The sequence below is a fragment of the Zootoca vivipara genome, chromosome 2, assembly GCF_963506605.1.
Source record: "Zootoca vivipara chromosome 2, rZooViv1.1, whole genome shotgun sequence".
NCBI lineage: Eukaryota > Metazoa > Chordata > Lepidosauria > Squamata > Lacertidae > Zootoca > Zootoca vivipara.
In genome coordinates this window covers 101,418,882-101,435,436 of record NC_083277.1, presented here as the reverse complement: position 1 = coordinate 101,435,436, position 16,555 = coordinate 101,418,882, and the positions used below count along the sequence as shown (strand labels likewise).

Genomic DNA, 16,555 nt, shown 5'->3' with positions numbered 1-16,555 from the left:
GGGACTCTCAAGAGTCTCCTCTGGCATCATAATTCAAAAGCATCAATTCTTCGGCGATCAGCCTTCTTTATAGTCCAGCTCTCACTTCCATACATCACTACTGGGAAAACCATAGGTTTAACTATACGGACCTTTGTTGGCAAGGTGATGTCTCTGCTTTTTAAGATGCTGTCTAGGTTTGTCATTGCTTTTCTCCCAAGAAGCAGGTGTATTTTAATTTCATGACTGCTGTCACCATCTGCAGTGATCATGGAACCCAAGAAAGTAAAATCTCTCACTGCCTCCATTTCTTCCCCTTCTATTTGCCCGGAGGTGCTGGGACCAGTGGCCATGATCTAGGTTTTTTTGATGTTGAGCTTCAGACCATATTTTGCACTCTCCTCTTTCACCCTCATTAAAAGGTTCTTTAATTCCTCCTCACTTTCTGCCATCAAGGTTGTGTCATCAGCATATCTGAGGTTGTTGATATTTCTTCTGGCGATCTTAATTCCGGCTTGGGAGTCATCCAGTCCAGCCTTTCGCATGATGAACTCTGCATATAAGTTAAATAATCAGGGAGACAATATCGTACTCCTTTCCCAATTTTGAACCAATCAGTTATTCCATATCCAGTTCTAACTGTAGCTTCTTTTCCCACATAGAGATTTCTCAGGCGACAGATGAGGTGAACAGGCACTCCCATTTCTTTAAGAGCTTGCCATAGTTTGCTGTGGTCGACTTTGTACTGTTTGCCTACAGTACAAAAGTAAAATTTATATTCATTGCTCTCCCTGCTTTTGCCTCTGGCCTCACCCCCCCCCCCATTGGCATGTGGTCACTATAAGGTTTCCCACAAGAGAAAGTGGTCCTTTCACTTGAAAAGTTTCTATCAATCTATTTAACACATAGGCTACGAAATTGTGTTCTGCATTGAGTAGAGATGCCTATCTCAGTGCAGAAGTTCACATTTAGTGGCTTTTCTAGCTCTGTAATTTTTATTTTTTTCGTGCAAGGACAGGGAGCTTGACAACTTTTTAGGCAATTTATTATCTCTGTTCATCTTAGGCATGTAAACTGTTGGATGAATTCAGAGATAGATGAGCAGAACTTTGCTCAAGCAACAGGGGTTTTCCCAGTACAGCCCTGAGACCTCCCAAAAATCCATCTCAGGGGGTTGATGGAGTCTCTGGAATAGCATGTGACGGGGATAGAGGACTTCAGTGCAAGACATCTCTGAATTCAAGTCTGCATATTTCACCTCTCCATAAGTTCAAGGTGTCATTTACTAAAACCAAATGAAATGACCAAAAGGGACAAAGCTATAGATCCAGTCTTGTTGAATCAGATGCTAAGCCCCAGTTCAACATCCCTCATAAAAATCCGTGCGACCAAATGCCATTTCAAAGAGATGCTTTTCCTAAAGCCCAGGAGAAATTCCACAATTTGAACATTGTCATTCTAGTGTAGAGTTTTCTTTACCTTTTACAGCTAATATGAGTCCCACTGGAAGTAAACATTGACCAACTGGGTGCAAAGCTTGAGACTTCTAAGTTCATTGGGCACCCTCAGAAGAGGAAGGAGCCCATTAAAGTCAATGGACCCTAAGTGGCACTGAGCTCTTAGGTCCACTGATCTCAGTGGGATGTCAGCAGGCTCCATGAAAGCAGAGGTTTATCTCTTCATGCGCAGAACAGAGTGTGTATCTGTGTACACATATCTGAAGTCTTTGGATCACAGTCGCTGGTTCCATAGAGACCTGAGGAAGTGAAAACTAAAATCACAATTCACATATAGCCAATCAGAGAAAGGGCTTCATTTGAGATGTTGCCTGCTGAAACAAATTTATTTTTCTTGAAAATGAGTAACTAGTGGATTTCAAAACAGGTCAAAATGTTCCAACTCTTCACATTTCTTTGTCTCAGAACAGAAAGTGTCGCAAGGTTACACAATTTCACTGGGAAAGGATAAAACAAAAAGCAAAAAGCACTAAAGCTCATTCCAAACCCTCACTGATGAGTAGTGTGAAAGTGTGATTCGACTACTAAACCAAAGCTTGAGTTGAATTCATTGCATGCTTGGGAGATTACAGAGGGAAAGCCCCCCATTTCAAGCAAAGACAGGCTGTTTTCTTTTTTTTATTTAATCAGATTCTCAGAAGAGAAATACTTTGGAACACAGGTTTCGTGCTGCTTGCTTCACTTTTTCCCTGTGACCAGATTCTTGAAAAATTCAAATTCCCCACTTTCTGCAGTGACTAGACAATGGCATCACAACATAGCTGCCAAGTTATCCCCTTTTTTAAGGGATTTTCCCTTATGCTGAATAGGCTTCCTCGCGAGAAAAGGGAAAACTTGGCAGCTATGCATCACAATGGCTCTTTACAGGAACTGCAGGTCTGTGTCAAGGCCTTTTCCAATGACCATGCTTCCATGACCAAGACCTGTTTCTGTTTTCAAGACAGCATAGCAGCTTGGTTGTACACGGACTCTCCCAATTCTAAACTGGTGATTTGAGGGCAACATCTTAATGCTGCTGCAGACCCTACAGCAGCACCCAGGTCAGGATCAGAGCGGAAGAGTGTGGCAAACAATATTTCCCTGTTCCGTTAGATCATGGGTGAAGAAGGCAATGTCCTTCAACTCCCAGTGCACCCAGACCAGTCATTTAATTTCATGTCCGTGCCACAAACAACAAATCTTCACGAGCCTTCCCTTCGTGTAGTCTTCCTCCTTTCGGAACAGAGGACTCAATTTCAGTAGACAGTTCTCTTGTTTGAAGGGGCTATCTGGTCCAAATCCAGTTTAAAGAAGGGAGGGTAGGGACACGGGTGGCACTGTGGGTTAAACCACAGAGCCTAGGGCCTGTCGATCAGAAGGTCAGCAGTTCGAATCCCCGCGACGGGGTGAGCTCCCGTTGTTCGGTCCCAGCTCCTGCCCACCTAGCAGTTCGAAAGCACGTCAAAGTGCAAGTAGATAAATAGGTACCGCTACAGTGGGAAGGTAAACGGCGTTTCCGTGTGCTGCTCTGGTTCGCCAGAAGCGGCTTTGTCATGCTGGCCACATGACCTGGAAGCTGTACGCCGGCTCCCTCAGCCAATAATGCGAGATGAGCGTCGCAGCCCCAGAGTTGGTCACAACTGGACCTAATGGTCAGGGGTCCCTTTATCTTTACCTTTAAGAAGGGAGGGCGGGGATCACGGTGTGATCCACCAGTCGTATGCAGGTAGACAGGCTGCCTGTCCACAGTCCTCCCTACAGTGGGATGTACTGAATTTCTCTTTTCTCTTTTGTGTTTTATGCTGTAATTTTATGTTGCAAACTGCCCTGTGATCTTTGGGTGAAGGGCAGTATGCAAACAACACCACCAACAATAATATTTTAATCCTTACGATTAAATCCTTACGACTGTTTCTAAACTTGCATCTATACCAGTGCCGGATTTACGTATAAGCAAGCTATAGCTTAGGAACCCACTCTCTTGGGGGGGGGGGGCGGCAAAAAAATTAAAGGAAAAAACACCTGGATGTACATTTCCAAAATATAAGATAAAAAAAAACAAATAAAATGAAACCTACATACATCAACAGTGGCAAATGGCTTTAGATACCTATTAGGTCCATAAATTACCATATAGCATATATTCAACACAAAAAACAGTGGCAATTTGTTGTTGACAAAGGACAGCTGGACATATAAAGGGCCCCATTACCTTCTGTAGCTTAGGGCCTCATCAAACCTAAATCTGGCCTTGATCTATACATATCGATCAGCATATGCATATGTTTTGGAAATGCCATAGAATCAATCATAACATCTTAGAGTTGGAAGGGACCTTGAGGGTCATCTAGTTCAACCCCCTGCAACGCAGGAATCTCAGCTAAAGCATCCATGACAGATGGCCATCCAACCTACGCTTAAAAACCTCCAAGGAAGGAGAGTCCACAACCTCCCCAGGGAGATATATGCCCTCTTTTCTCCTTTTTTGTGTGTGATACATTTCCTCTATTTTCATGATGCATAGATGCCTACCCTATATATCCCATAATACCAGATTTATTGTGAGCAGACGGTGCAGAAGCTGCTGGTGAGGCATCACAGAGCTGCCATTTCAACACTGGAATTGCAGTTATTTATGTGGACACTGCAGGGTCAGGGCTATGTGGGTGCACCAGCAGAGCCAATTTTCCATTGCTACTAGCGCAGCTGCAAAGTCCAAACTTGCCACCAGCCTGCAGCAACACTGGTGTTAAGAGAGCAGCTCTGGGTAATAATAATAATAATAATAATAATAATAATAATAATAATAATAATAATAATATATTATTTATACCCCGCCCATCAGGCTGGGTTTCCCCAGCCACTCTGGGCGGCTTCCAACAGAAAAATAAAACACAATAATCTATTAAACATTAAAAGCCTCCCTGAACAGGGCTGCCTTCAGATGTCTTCTAAAAGTCTGGTAGTTGTTTTCCTCTTTGACATCTGTTGGGAGGGCGTTCCACAGGGCAGGCGCCACCACTGAGAAGGCCCTCTGCCTAGTTCCCTGCAACTTGGCTTCTCGCAACGAGGGGACCGCCAGAAGGCCCTCGGTGCTGGACCTCTGTGTCCGGGCAGAATGATGGAATGCAGTTATCACCCCACTGCATTGGCCACTCCTGAAAGGTTTATCCTAAAGAGACCACAACTCAGGCATCTGTTTAGGCAGAGCAAGCCTTATGCAAAATGGCGTGTCAGGCAAGGAGAAGCTTTGATACCCCCCCTCAGTTGCTGAGTAACCTCAATATTGCTTCTCATGACATTGATGCAAGATTTCCCCATCATATACTTAGGCCACATCTGCCAGAATGGATCTGATCAGTTTGTTGACTGTGCACCATGTTGTAAAAACGGGTTCTCCAATCATGGAGAGCACGCGTTGCGGGAGGGGAATCAGGATGACCTTGGGTTGCTAGGCAGATTAGGCAAGATGGCCACTGGCATGACTGGGCATTTTGGTGCTGTTGCTGGGTAGAAAAGCTTGTTGCAGGTTGGAGTAAGGGTCGGCCCCTAGCCTATATAAACCCACTGTGTGACTATATTGGTTTCACTTTTGCCAAGCGCTTCGGATCTCCTGCCCACCCACCTCCTTTTTTAAGGGTGTTTTGCGATTTGACATTGTTGTGCTGTCATGGGGTCGCCTGCCTTGGGACAGGGGCCCGGTAGGAATTTTGCCATCTGGCTGATTGGCTGTTGCCATTTGGTTTTTGCCTACTGCATAGCAAATCGTCACAACTTGTAAGGTTGGTGGTTAGGCATTGGTTAAAATTGGCTGGTAAGAGGAGTATGGAAAGGCTGGAAAGCTATGCTAAATTGCTGCTGCTTATAGAGGTATTCTGTTAAAGGAATCCTGGGACTCGAAGGGCTCTCGTTAGTTAGGGGATTGGGCCTAACACAGAGCAAATTGAGCCTCGGGGAACATTTGAGGGAGGACAAAAGAAGGGCCTGAGGTACCCGGCTCCGTCCTCCCTCAGGGAATGTTTACCTACTGACTTCCACAAAATGCCTAGAGGAAGTCAGTGCAGAATCTGTCCCAGGGCAGGGGACAGATGAGTTAACCAATGCCTAAGCAACCACTCGCATTTGATTCTAATTTAATAAAGTTGTGGCCAAAATAATGCCAAAAACCTTAAACTTAATTAACGTGTGTGTGTGAATTTATTGGGGGGAATCCAGTGACCTCGACACGCAATGAACCCCAACACAACACTGTCCAGTCATAAGTGCTGTCAGATCTAAAAATACTATAAATATGAACTGGTAATATTATTTATTTCAGATGTTGCGTGATTTGGCGGGTCCTCCTTGGACCCAAACACCCAAGGCAGTTGGCAATATCCTGCAAGATTTCTCCGATGAAAATAGAGACACTCTATTCTATAACAACAAAGACCACAACAATTTTATTATTTATACCTCACCCATTTGACTGGCTTGCTCCAGCCACTTTGGGCGGCTTTCAACATATATAAAAAAAACCTCCCCTACCCAGGCACCTTCTAAAGGGTGTAAAGTTTCTTATCTCCTTGGCTCAGGGTTCCCATAACGCCAAACATACCCTCCAACATTTCTCCAGTGAAAATAGGGGAAAGCGGGACATACTGGGATCAAATCAGAAACTGTGACGGCTTCTGCAAATCCAGGACTGTCCCTGGAAAATAGGGACACTTGGAGGGTCCGAGTTGACACTCGTGTACTTAAGGGCTCCTCCAGATGTTCTTCCTGTTGCGCATTCATGATGCTCTTTATTCCATTGGGGTTGTGCCACATGATCCTGCTTTCAATACTGTTCGCCCCTGCAAAATTATGGGGTGGTCACACTGTTTCATTTCCAACCGGTTGATAACCTGCGGAAATCACATAACTTTTTTAAACAAAGTAAAATGTTTTGGTTTATTTTGGTCCTTCTTTAGCTCCTCTGGAGAACAATAATGTGGTAGCGTTGAAGCAACATAGCATAGCAGAGTAAGGCAGAATAAATCCACTACTAATGCAATATCACTGTGCCAAGAACATGTTGCAGAATAGAGCCACAAAAAGGCAGCAGTCTGGAGAGGCCTTTGGTCTCTTTCATTCTTGAAAAGCCCATCATAAATACTTATTTTGAGATTTTTCTTTCCATATTATTGCCCGCCTTGTCCTTCCCTTCCAAGACCATTATTCCTTTTAGCTGTGGCTCAAGCCAGCATTACATTTGTTTGCAGTTCTCACATGAGCTGTTGTCTGACCTAGTCAATACCAGAGGTGGGGTGGTGGGGGGTGGCGAGGAGAAACAAATTATAACCCCTGAGCATGTTTTTAAATGGGAGATTGCTGGCCTTTGGTTGCAATGCACTTCCTCTTCACACCTCTTAATGTGCAGCTCCTTAAATCACCACGGCACTTTCCAATTGCTGTTTGTTTTTCAAAGACAGCGTATTAAAATGTCGGTTCATGAGAGAGCCATGGATGAAGAAGAAAAAAGAGGGGGGGAAATGGCGAGGGGTGTTTTAAAGCTGCAGTTACAGCAAGTCATATGAATATTTCCAATAACTGTGTTCCAAGAAGTATTTTTGGAAGCATGAATGTTGTGTTTTTTAATGAAGGCCATATTCTGAGGATACGACACCATATGTCACAATCATTCTTCGACCAGAAAAGTAAAAGGAAAGTATGCTAGGCTTTAAAGTGTTTTGGAAAACTGTCTTTGCACGGCTGTCATTACTTGCCTGGCGGAGGGATTCTTTGTTTTTTAGCACATCCTAAATGAGATGTACTATATGCCTCACAGGACAGAGCCTTTCCAATTTGCTGCTTGGGTAGAAAAATGATAGCTCACTTGTAATTTTCATGGGTGACACTTAGGGCAGCTAATCTGTGGCTGATGTAGTAGAACAGGTCATGAAACAGGTCATTAAACAACCTATGGCCTTTTAAACTGTGTGTGGAGTTATTGTTTTCGTTTGTTACTGTGTGTCAGAGTTTGTTGTGACTACTCTTGAGTAATGACCTTCCACATGCTTGTCTTTCAGACGTTTTTATTGGTGCACATTATTTACAGTGTAACGGACTGCTCATTTCATGTCTACCCGCTTGAGTCAGATTCCTGCACTACCCCCCTCCGTGTTCGGGACCAGCATAAAAGCCTCGGAACTGAGAAGCGCCTCCCTTTCTTCCTCCTCCTCAATTCTGGCGTCGAGGGGACGGGTCTTCTGTCTGACCTATTCCTGCCCACTCTTTCCTCCTCCCTTTCTTCCTGCCTATGGAGCAGGGGCTCTTTGATGTTGCCAGAGCCCTGGCACTCCCTCTCCGTTTCCTGACTCACCTCTTCAGACCCCTCGCTCTCATGACTGCTGGGAAACGGGCTGCTTCTGATGAGGGGGGAGGGTTCTCTATAATCCCTCCCCCTTACACTATGTCAGGTATTTTTGTGTTTTTATCTTGTAAACTGTCCTGTGCTCCTTGGATGAAGGGCGGTATATGTATTTAATCAATCAATCTGTTGTGAACTCCCATCATCAATGGCTTTTGGGCCATGCTCCCGAGCCTGATGGGAGCTAAAAGAGCAGACAGAGCTGCCAGACAAGAAAGCATAGCCCAGGCATCCCCAAACTTCGGCCCTCCAGATGTTTTGGACTACAATTCCCATCATCCCTGACCACTGGTCCTGTTAGCTAGGGATCATGGGAGTTGTAGGCCAAAACATCTGGAAGGCTGCAGTTTGGGGATGCCTGGCATAGCCTCTTGTGGCTGTTTTCTCCACCCTGGGCCCCTGAAATGTTTGCCATATGGGCTGGATATGCTGGATGGAGCTGAATGAATGAGGTGGTACATAGAATGTACGACTTCAAATTACATGTAGGGGGGCGCCACTTCTGAACATCTCCATTTGCAACACCCTCCCATCCAACCCCCCACCAAAGACTTCTGCCAATGGAAATCTAGCACACAATGGAGAAAGGTTCTAGCCCAGGCTTTTGTCTGCTGTGTTGCTTTTCAATTTATAGGTAGGAAAAACATAGGGGAGCACTAAGAAATTCAACATCTTGCCTGTAACCTGTGGTGATGCTGTACATTTTGCCTTCTTATTCAACAGTATGCGTAGAATTTCCCAGTCTGCAGCAGTGCACACTCCTCATCCATGCTAAGCACGCACACTGACACTGATATATATGCTTTGGTATTTACTTAGAGGCAAAAATATGAAATCTTTTCTCTTTGGTTTCATCTGCAGGTTATAAATGAAGAGAACAAGAGCGAGACCAGCTGGTGATTGGCATCTTTAGTTGCATCTTCTGAATTAATCGCACAGCACAGATTAAAGAAGCATGGCTGAGCCTGGCGAGAAGCTTTTAAGTGTGGAAACGAATAAACTCAGACATGCACACAGCTACCAAGACACAACTTCGATTGGGATTAAAAGAATGCAAAAACGATTTCTCCAGAAAGACGGAAGCTGCAATGTGTACTTCAAGCACATCTTTGGGGAGTGGGAGAGCTATGTGGCCGACATTTTCACCACATTAGTGGACATTCAATGGCGCCATATGTTTGTGATCTTCTCATTGTCCTACATCCTCTCCTGGTTGTTCTTTGGCTTGGTCTTTTGGTTGATTGCACTCCATCACGGTGATTTATCACTCGATGAAGGAACGACCCCTTGTGTTGCCAGTGTCCATAGTTTCACAGGGGCATTCTTATTCTCTCTTGAAACCCAAACGACTATAGGCTATGGATCCCGTTGTGTCACCGAAGAGTGCTCTGTCGCAATCCTGATAGTTATCATACAGTCCGTGTTAGGCTGCATCATTGACACATTCATCATCGGTGCTGCCTTGGCCAAAATGGCCACTGCCCGGAAGCGAGCTCAGACCATCCGCTTCAGCTATCACGCCACGGTAGGCTTAAGAGACGGCAAGCTCTGTCTGATGTGGCGGATAGGTGATTTCCGCCCTAATCATATGGTAGAAGGCATAGTGAGAGCCCAGCTCTTGCGGTATGTGGAAGACAGAGTTGGAAGGATGACAATGGAATACAAGGACTTAAAACTGTTAAATGACCAGATCATTGTTGCAACCCCAGTGACCATTATCCACGAAATTAACCAGGACAGCCCATTGTATGATCTGGACAGGAAGGCTCTTGCTAAAGACAACTTTGAGATCCTGGTTACATTTGTTTATACTGGAGATTCAACGGGGACATCCCATCAGTCAAGGAGTTCATATGTGCCTCGAGAAATCCTCTGGGGGCACCGGTTCAATGACGTCCTGCAAATGAAGAAGAAGTACTACAAAGTCAACTGCCTCCAATTTGAGGAAACCACCGAGGTTTATGCTCCTTATTGTAGTGCCAAGCACCTAGACAGGAAGGAGCAAGAATACACCACTTTGGAAAAAGCAGTGGATGGAGAACCTGGAACATCGTCATCTTCTTCCTCTTCGTCAGCACCAGCACCAAGATTAGGACTAAGAGCCCGGTCCTTTAGTGCTGAAGCTTTAATCATCCACTCTGAAATTTCTGAAGAGTCAGCCAGAACTTCTCACCAAGCCAATGTTATGGAGGTGCCGTATGAGAGAGCGCTGGTGACTTTAAGTAGAATCTCAATGGAATCCCAGATCTAACAGTCCGTTGCAATGGCTGCTCTTGACTTTGCAGCAGTTTTCAAGGCGCACAAGTTATGGACCTGGTATCCTCAAATCATAAAACAGAAGAACAGACTCGTTGACACCTCAGTCTAGCTGGTATTCTTGTTTTAGTAGATAAGAAATAGATATTATTCATCTCCTTTAAAAAAAATCCTTTTATTGCAAACAATAGAATTTTGTGCCCTTGTAATTTTTTTTAAAAAGAATGCTTAACAATATTCGGCATCGATACTGAAAGTGGAGGATACCTGTAGATAAGAATTTCAAAGTTGCTTTATCACTGAAGCCATGGAGTCAGATTATTTGAGTTAAAACTGCATCAGGACCTTGTAGTCCTATGATTTAGGTGCATTAATTTTGATTTGTTCAAGGTGACTGTCTTTTGAATTAATGTACAATTCAGTACTGTAAATTAAAGAATTGCAACACAATTGATTTGTGTGCTGCAGCATAGCTTGGTAGTCTATTTGCCAAGTGTACCCTAGGCCCACATCTCATTTAAGTAGCTCTTTTGATTGTACAAAGAGAAGTTAATTAAACTACTTCACATTTTCATTTATTTGTAATATACAAATATATATATATATATATACATACATATATACATACATACATACATACATACATACATACATACATACATACATACACTAGATTTTTCTATGGGGGATTTAGGCTTTCTCAGAATTTTCTTTTTGCAATTTCTAATAAAATACTTTGCTTTCCCCATAAAATATGTAAAGAATAATTCTTACACTGTTTGAAAAAAGTAGCTAGCTTTGCCAAAGCCATTATGCCTTATTTGCTTTCACTTTCTGTTGATCAATGATTTATTTGCTACTAGACACTGCAAAGATGTAAGGCCTATCACATTCAACTTTATGGCTTGTTTTCATTTAGTTACTTTCATTTCTTTTCAACTAATCATTTCATGTTGAAAATGTGTTTTAAAATTGTTCTGCATATCTGGAAAGAGGATTTGTAACTTAGAGATAATGATGTGATAGCTGGTGTATTATTATTTTCAAAATAATAATAATATATAAATATATTTCTTCCAACTATTTTCGATCCTCTCTCACTTTGTTCTTCATTCTTAAGCACACAGATAGATCAGACCAATTTTCTAAAAAAATTTGTCTGAAAATTGCATCCTTGAACTTTTAAGTTGATGGATCTCACTTTTCACGCAGTGCATCCTCACCCTAAGTTCAGATGACCCCTATTGTCATAATTGGACCTTGTTGCCTAAACAGTTTTCCGAGTCTGCCTTGGTTCCGTGGTCTGTTGTATTCTTCCTTAGGTTGTAAGTTCTGCAACTGGCAGCCCATGGACTGTTCTGCAACTGGCAGCCCATGGACCATGTCATACTGTCAGGAGCTGGATTGAGGCCCCCGCCTTTCCTGAACCTCCCCGAGAACAGGAGGACAGTATCAATATGGAACAGTGGTTTGCAGAAGGACATAGTTTAGAGACTGCAGAGGGGGAAAGCTGGGAGAAGAACAGGAGGAGGAAGAAACATCGGGGGAGGGACAGCTGACAGACTCAGTGTCTTTGGAGAGTATTCCTGAGCCCCCCTCTCCCAGGACTGGGCATGCATTGAGAGTAGTAGAGCAGAAAGCTCAGAGGCAGAAATCCCAGATCAGCCGGTACAGGGATGATGTAGGATAAGAGAGAGACAGAGGGGGAGCAGTGGAGGAAGCCGCTTGGGCACCTGGGGTAGCATGTAAGGGGCAGGCCGAGCTGCCCATAGGGGCGGGACACACTGCAGGGCCCCTGGAGTCTGCCTGCCTCCTCCCACTCAGCCACCCTACAGCTGGGGGGGAGGCAATGGGCGGACCGTTTGGGCAGCGCAGAGCCTACGCGTGCCCAAGCCACCGTGACTCTCCCAGGAGAGAAGCGTGGCTCAGGTGCACTGCAGGCCCGGCGGTGAGTGTCACCTGGCATTTTGTCACCTCCCTCAGTGGTGACACCCGGGGTGGCCCGCATCTACCACACACCCTTCCTCCACCCCTGAGAGGGGGTTGGGCTTCTCAGAGCAACACCATCATTGAATAGGGACTACATTCCTTTCTCTCTCTCTCTGTGAATACTGAATGAATTATGTGGTGAGGATTCTTTGTGTTTATCTGCTTTTTTGGCTGCCACCTGGGGAGGGATAGGATTCCCTGAACATTGACACATACTTGCTTTATAACAAGAACCACATATAGAGGAATATATATGTAGAGATGCCTTGCACTGAAACAGGCTATTGGCTAATTGTTTGCTCTGATTGATGGAAGCTCTCCAGGACTTCAGACAGAGATCTTTTCCATCAAATTGTAGATTCCTAATTTTAAAATTGAATTTTAACATTGTATTTCATCTGCATTTTAATTGAATTGTTTCTTTTATGCTTGCTTTGATATTCTTGTTGTAGCCACCCTGAGCCCGGTCTTGACAGGGAAGGGTGGGGTATGAATAAAATTATTATTATTATTATTATTATTATTATTATTATTATTAACACCACAAGTTTCTTTTAACAGGACATGCCAGAACTAAACCCGAGACCTCTTTTCATTCAAGCCTTGTTCAAGGTAAATACAGTATAATAATAAAATATTATTATGGCAGCCAGGAGTCTAGGGGGCAGATCCAGAGCAATGGCTTAAGGGTGTGACTAACTTGGGAATATTAACTAACCTTACTGCCTTCTGGTCCCACCAGCCTCTACTTTCTTGCCAAATCTCTACATCATGGGTACAAGAAATAATAATACCACAAAAAAAAGGTAAACGCAGACGGTAAAGGATGCTAGAAAACTAATTTGAGAAGCACATTGCTAAAAAACATTAAGACCAGCAACAGGAAGTTCTTTAAATACATTGGTGGCAGGAGACCATCTAAAGAAGCAGCTGAACTCTTGAATGACAAGGGAGTGAAATGTGTGCTAAAGAGCACAAGGAGATTGCAGAGAAGTTGAATTAATCCTTTGCATCTGTTTTCACAGTAGAATATATAGGGCAGATGGTACCTGAACTAACTTTTGCAGGATTGGAGTCTCAGGAACTGAGGTAGATAGCAGTGATGAGAGATGAGATCCTAGACCTAAAACAAAAACTGGAAAATTGCTGGGTCCACGTGGAATCCACCCAAGACCAGCCCAGAAATCATTAAACCATTGGATGTCCTCCAGGAAGCTCTGAACATGTTACATTCCTTTTTCCCATGTGAGCTTAAATCCTTGAAGAATTTTGCTTCATCTCTCGGTGGATTCCAGTATCATGTACCACACTGAAATCAGAAGAATGAATTCAAAGTATTGCCCCTACTCGATAAGTCCTGAAACACTGGTCTGGATTTCTGCTGTCAAGACCAATTCTTCCTCAATTTTGAAGCACCCCTTTAAAAAAGTGTGGGGTTGAACTGGATGACCCTTTGATGATGACCCTTTGAGTCACTTTCAAATCTACAATCCTACGATTCACAAGAGGTCAAATGGCATTGACTCTTAAGCATTGACTCTTCTACGGAGTGGAGAGAAAGTCCCGGAGTTTCCCAAAGAATCTTGCCAGACTGCATGAACATACCGTGTACGGTTTCTGTACATTTCCAAAATATGTTTTCACTTCAGGGTTCTTCACCATAGCATGGATCCCACACAGGTTCAGAGAGTGCACACACTGCAGGGAGAAAACAATGCCTGAGGATTTTCATTCTGAATTCCAGTTCTTATGCTCTGTTATTTCCCAGGCATATTTATTTGAAGCACTGTCACACTTTTGGCCCCCTACAGTTTTGCAACTATACCTTGCAATCCTGGCTTAGAAGCCCCACAGCTGCAAAACAATTTACTTCCACAATACAACCAAAGAGTAGCAGCAAGAAAGGAACTCTGTGGCACAGTCTGCAAAGCAGGCACAATTTGGAAAGTTGCTAGTTCAAATATACACAGAGTTGGGTTTTTTAAAAAAACTGGAATGGAATGGAACTAGAGCTGCCATAAACTATAATCCTAGGGGCACATGGGGGCTGCTTGCTAGAGGTTTATGGAATAAAATACTTGCAAATCTGTGATGATGCTGATCATGCTCCCACCCAAAAGAAGTCTCTGTTGAACTGTGGGAAGAAGGATGAAAATGAATAGTGAAAATGAGTAGTGGTGCATTTTTAATTTAACTGAAGGGTTCCATTGCGCTAGCTGGTGTATGGAGGTATGTGGGTAAACTCTTTTGTGCTTTGCAGGCTATGGTGCAATATCCTTCTGTTCCATTGAAACTTATGGGGTACGAGAAAAGATGGATTAGATAACTGCTAACTTCATTCACTAATTACCATATTATGGGTAAAAGACAAAACAGAAAACTGTCTTCTCAAAAGCAGAAGTGTGAGATGATAGCTCTCAGTTTTTATTTATTTTTTAAACGCGTATTCCATCCCCCCTACAAATAAACTAAAAGCATCTTACAAAAAACAAGATATACAGGATTACATGGGTAAGATAGTATGTTAATGACTAACTTCAAATTAACATCGCATCTTTACAATACACAACAAATAGGCAAAAAAGGTTTTTTGTTTTTTTTTAAAGGATGTTGTGCCAGAGCCTGTTCAAGCAATTTCTCAAGTAACTAGTGGCAGTGATAGGGAGAAAGAGAGACCTGCCTCCCTATCTGTCTCTTTTGATGGATGTTTTTAAATGTGAATGGGCAATAATAGAATCTAAATGATGTGGAAAGTAGCAAGGACCTTTTCTCACCAGCACATTAACTGTTCTAAGGGAATTCTAAGGCAATTCTGCCTGCCTCATATTCTCGAGACATGGAGAGAGTTTGTCAGTCCCACCCTAGAGCTCCATGGCATTGAGGAAGTACCCCCTCATCTCCCAGAAGATGCCTCATTGTGTTCATTCCCATTTTCAGCAATCTACCCAAAAGAGGGTGAAAGGCCCCGGAGCCCTGACCACTCTGCCAAGGCCAGTGTGATGTCGATGGGTGTGGGGAGACCAAGAGTCCAATGCCAATCAGGATCTAAATGGGTGTTGGGATCCTACACGGCTCCAAACGATATAGGCAAGTGATAAAACCTACATTGAACCGAGGGCAGACAGGAAGCTTCAATCTAGGACACAATGGGGGACGGGGGGACAACAGTGTATAGCCATGGTCTAAAGCTGAGTGGGTGTACTGGCAGTGTAAGGGGGAGGGATTACAGAGAACCCCCCCCCATCAGAAGCAGCCCGTCTCCAAGCAGTCATGAGAGCGAGGGGTCTGAAGGGGTGAGTCAGGAAACGGAGAGGGAGTGCCAGGGCTCTGGCAACACTAAAGAGCCCCTGCTCCATAGGCAGGAAGAGAGGGAGGCGGAAAGAGTGGGCAGGAATAGGTCAGACAGAAGACCCGTCCCTCCGTCGCCGGAATTGAGAAAGAGGAGGAAAGGGAGGCGCTTCTCAGTTCCGAGGCTTTTATGCTGGTCGCGAACGCGGAAGGAATTAGTGCAGGAATCTGACTCGAGCGGGTAGACATGAAATGAGCTATCCGTTACACTGTAAATAATGTGCACCAATAAAAACGTCTGAAAGACAAGCATGTGGATGGTCGTTACTCAAGAGTAGTCACAACAAACCCTGACAGGCAGGAACACTGGATTGGCTCTGCCACTGCTCCCGGGTTGCCAAAAAAGAGGACAGTCCAAGCCACTGCTGGCCCGAGCTGGCAAAAGAGGTGCACAGGTGAGCGGGGCTGCCACCACTGTGCCTGCGCACATCTTTCCCCAGCTTGGGCTGGCAGTGGCTGTGGCATGCAGAGCAGCCCAAGCCTGAGCCCGAACCGCCCGAGCCCGAAAAACCTGGACATATCCTTTAAAATGTAAACATCTGCCCAGGGTATGTCTGGGTTTTCCTGGACGTATGCCAAGCCTATCCTGCACAGGCCCAGTCTTCCTTTCTCTGTCCCAATAAGCTGCATGCCGCTGCTGCTGGGAAGATAATGTTTTGACTCTGCTCCACACAGCAAGCCTGTTCTGTCCTCAAGGGCTTTGGAGCCTTTGAACAGAATGCTTGAGGAGCACAAATACCTTTGAGGAGGAAGCAGTGGGAGCTTCGTACATCCCTAACATCCGACGCAATAATGTTTAGAGCCACACTTTGAAACCTAGGCCCCTTGAAGTGTCAGAATCATCAACCTGTTCGTTGCTTCGCATCTAACCGTTGCTGACATTCAAGTTTGCTCAAAACTCTTGTGCAATGGAATTCTGGGCTTCTTGAAAGCCCCAAATCCTCATGAGGAAGATGAGGCAAGGAACAAACCAATCTGGCTTGCGATACTTCATTTTTTCCTAGTGTTAGCTTCACTTTTCTGGGCAAAGAAGCAGGGGATCTCTGAGTTCTATACAGTTCCATGGAGGTTGTGGTTGTTTTGTTTTGTTGTTCCG

The 16,555-nt window shown here is 44.2% G+C and overlaps 1 protein-coding gene across 4 annotated transcripts in view; it reads left to right on the top strand.

The window, feature by feature from the left end:
* KCNJ16 (potassium inwardly rectifying channel subfamily J member 16) overlaps positions 1–15,244 on the top strand; it is a 52,491-nt gene extending 37,247 nt beyond the window's left edge. For all 4 annotated transcript variants that reach the window (XM_035104071.2, XM_035104072.2, XM_035104074.2 and 1 more), the window contains one exon: positions 8,728–15,244. In XM_035104071.2, the coding sequence (XP_034959962.2) occupies positions 8,822–10,117 (1,296 nt within the window). In that variant the 5' untranslated portion in view covers positions 8,728–8,821 and the 3' untranslated portion in view covers positions 10,118–15,244. The remainder of the gene's footprint in view (positions 1–8,727) is intronic.
* Positions 15,245–16,555: the final 1,311 nt, after the last annotated feature.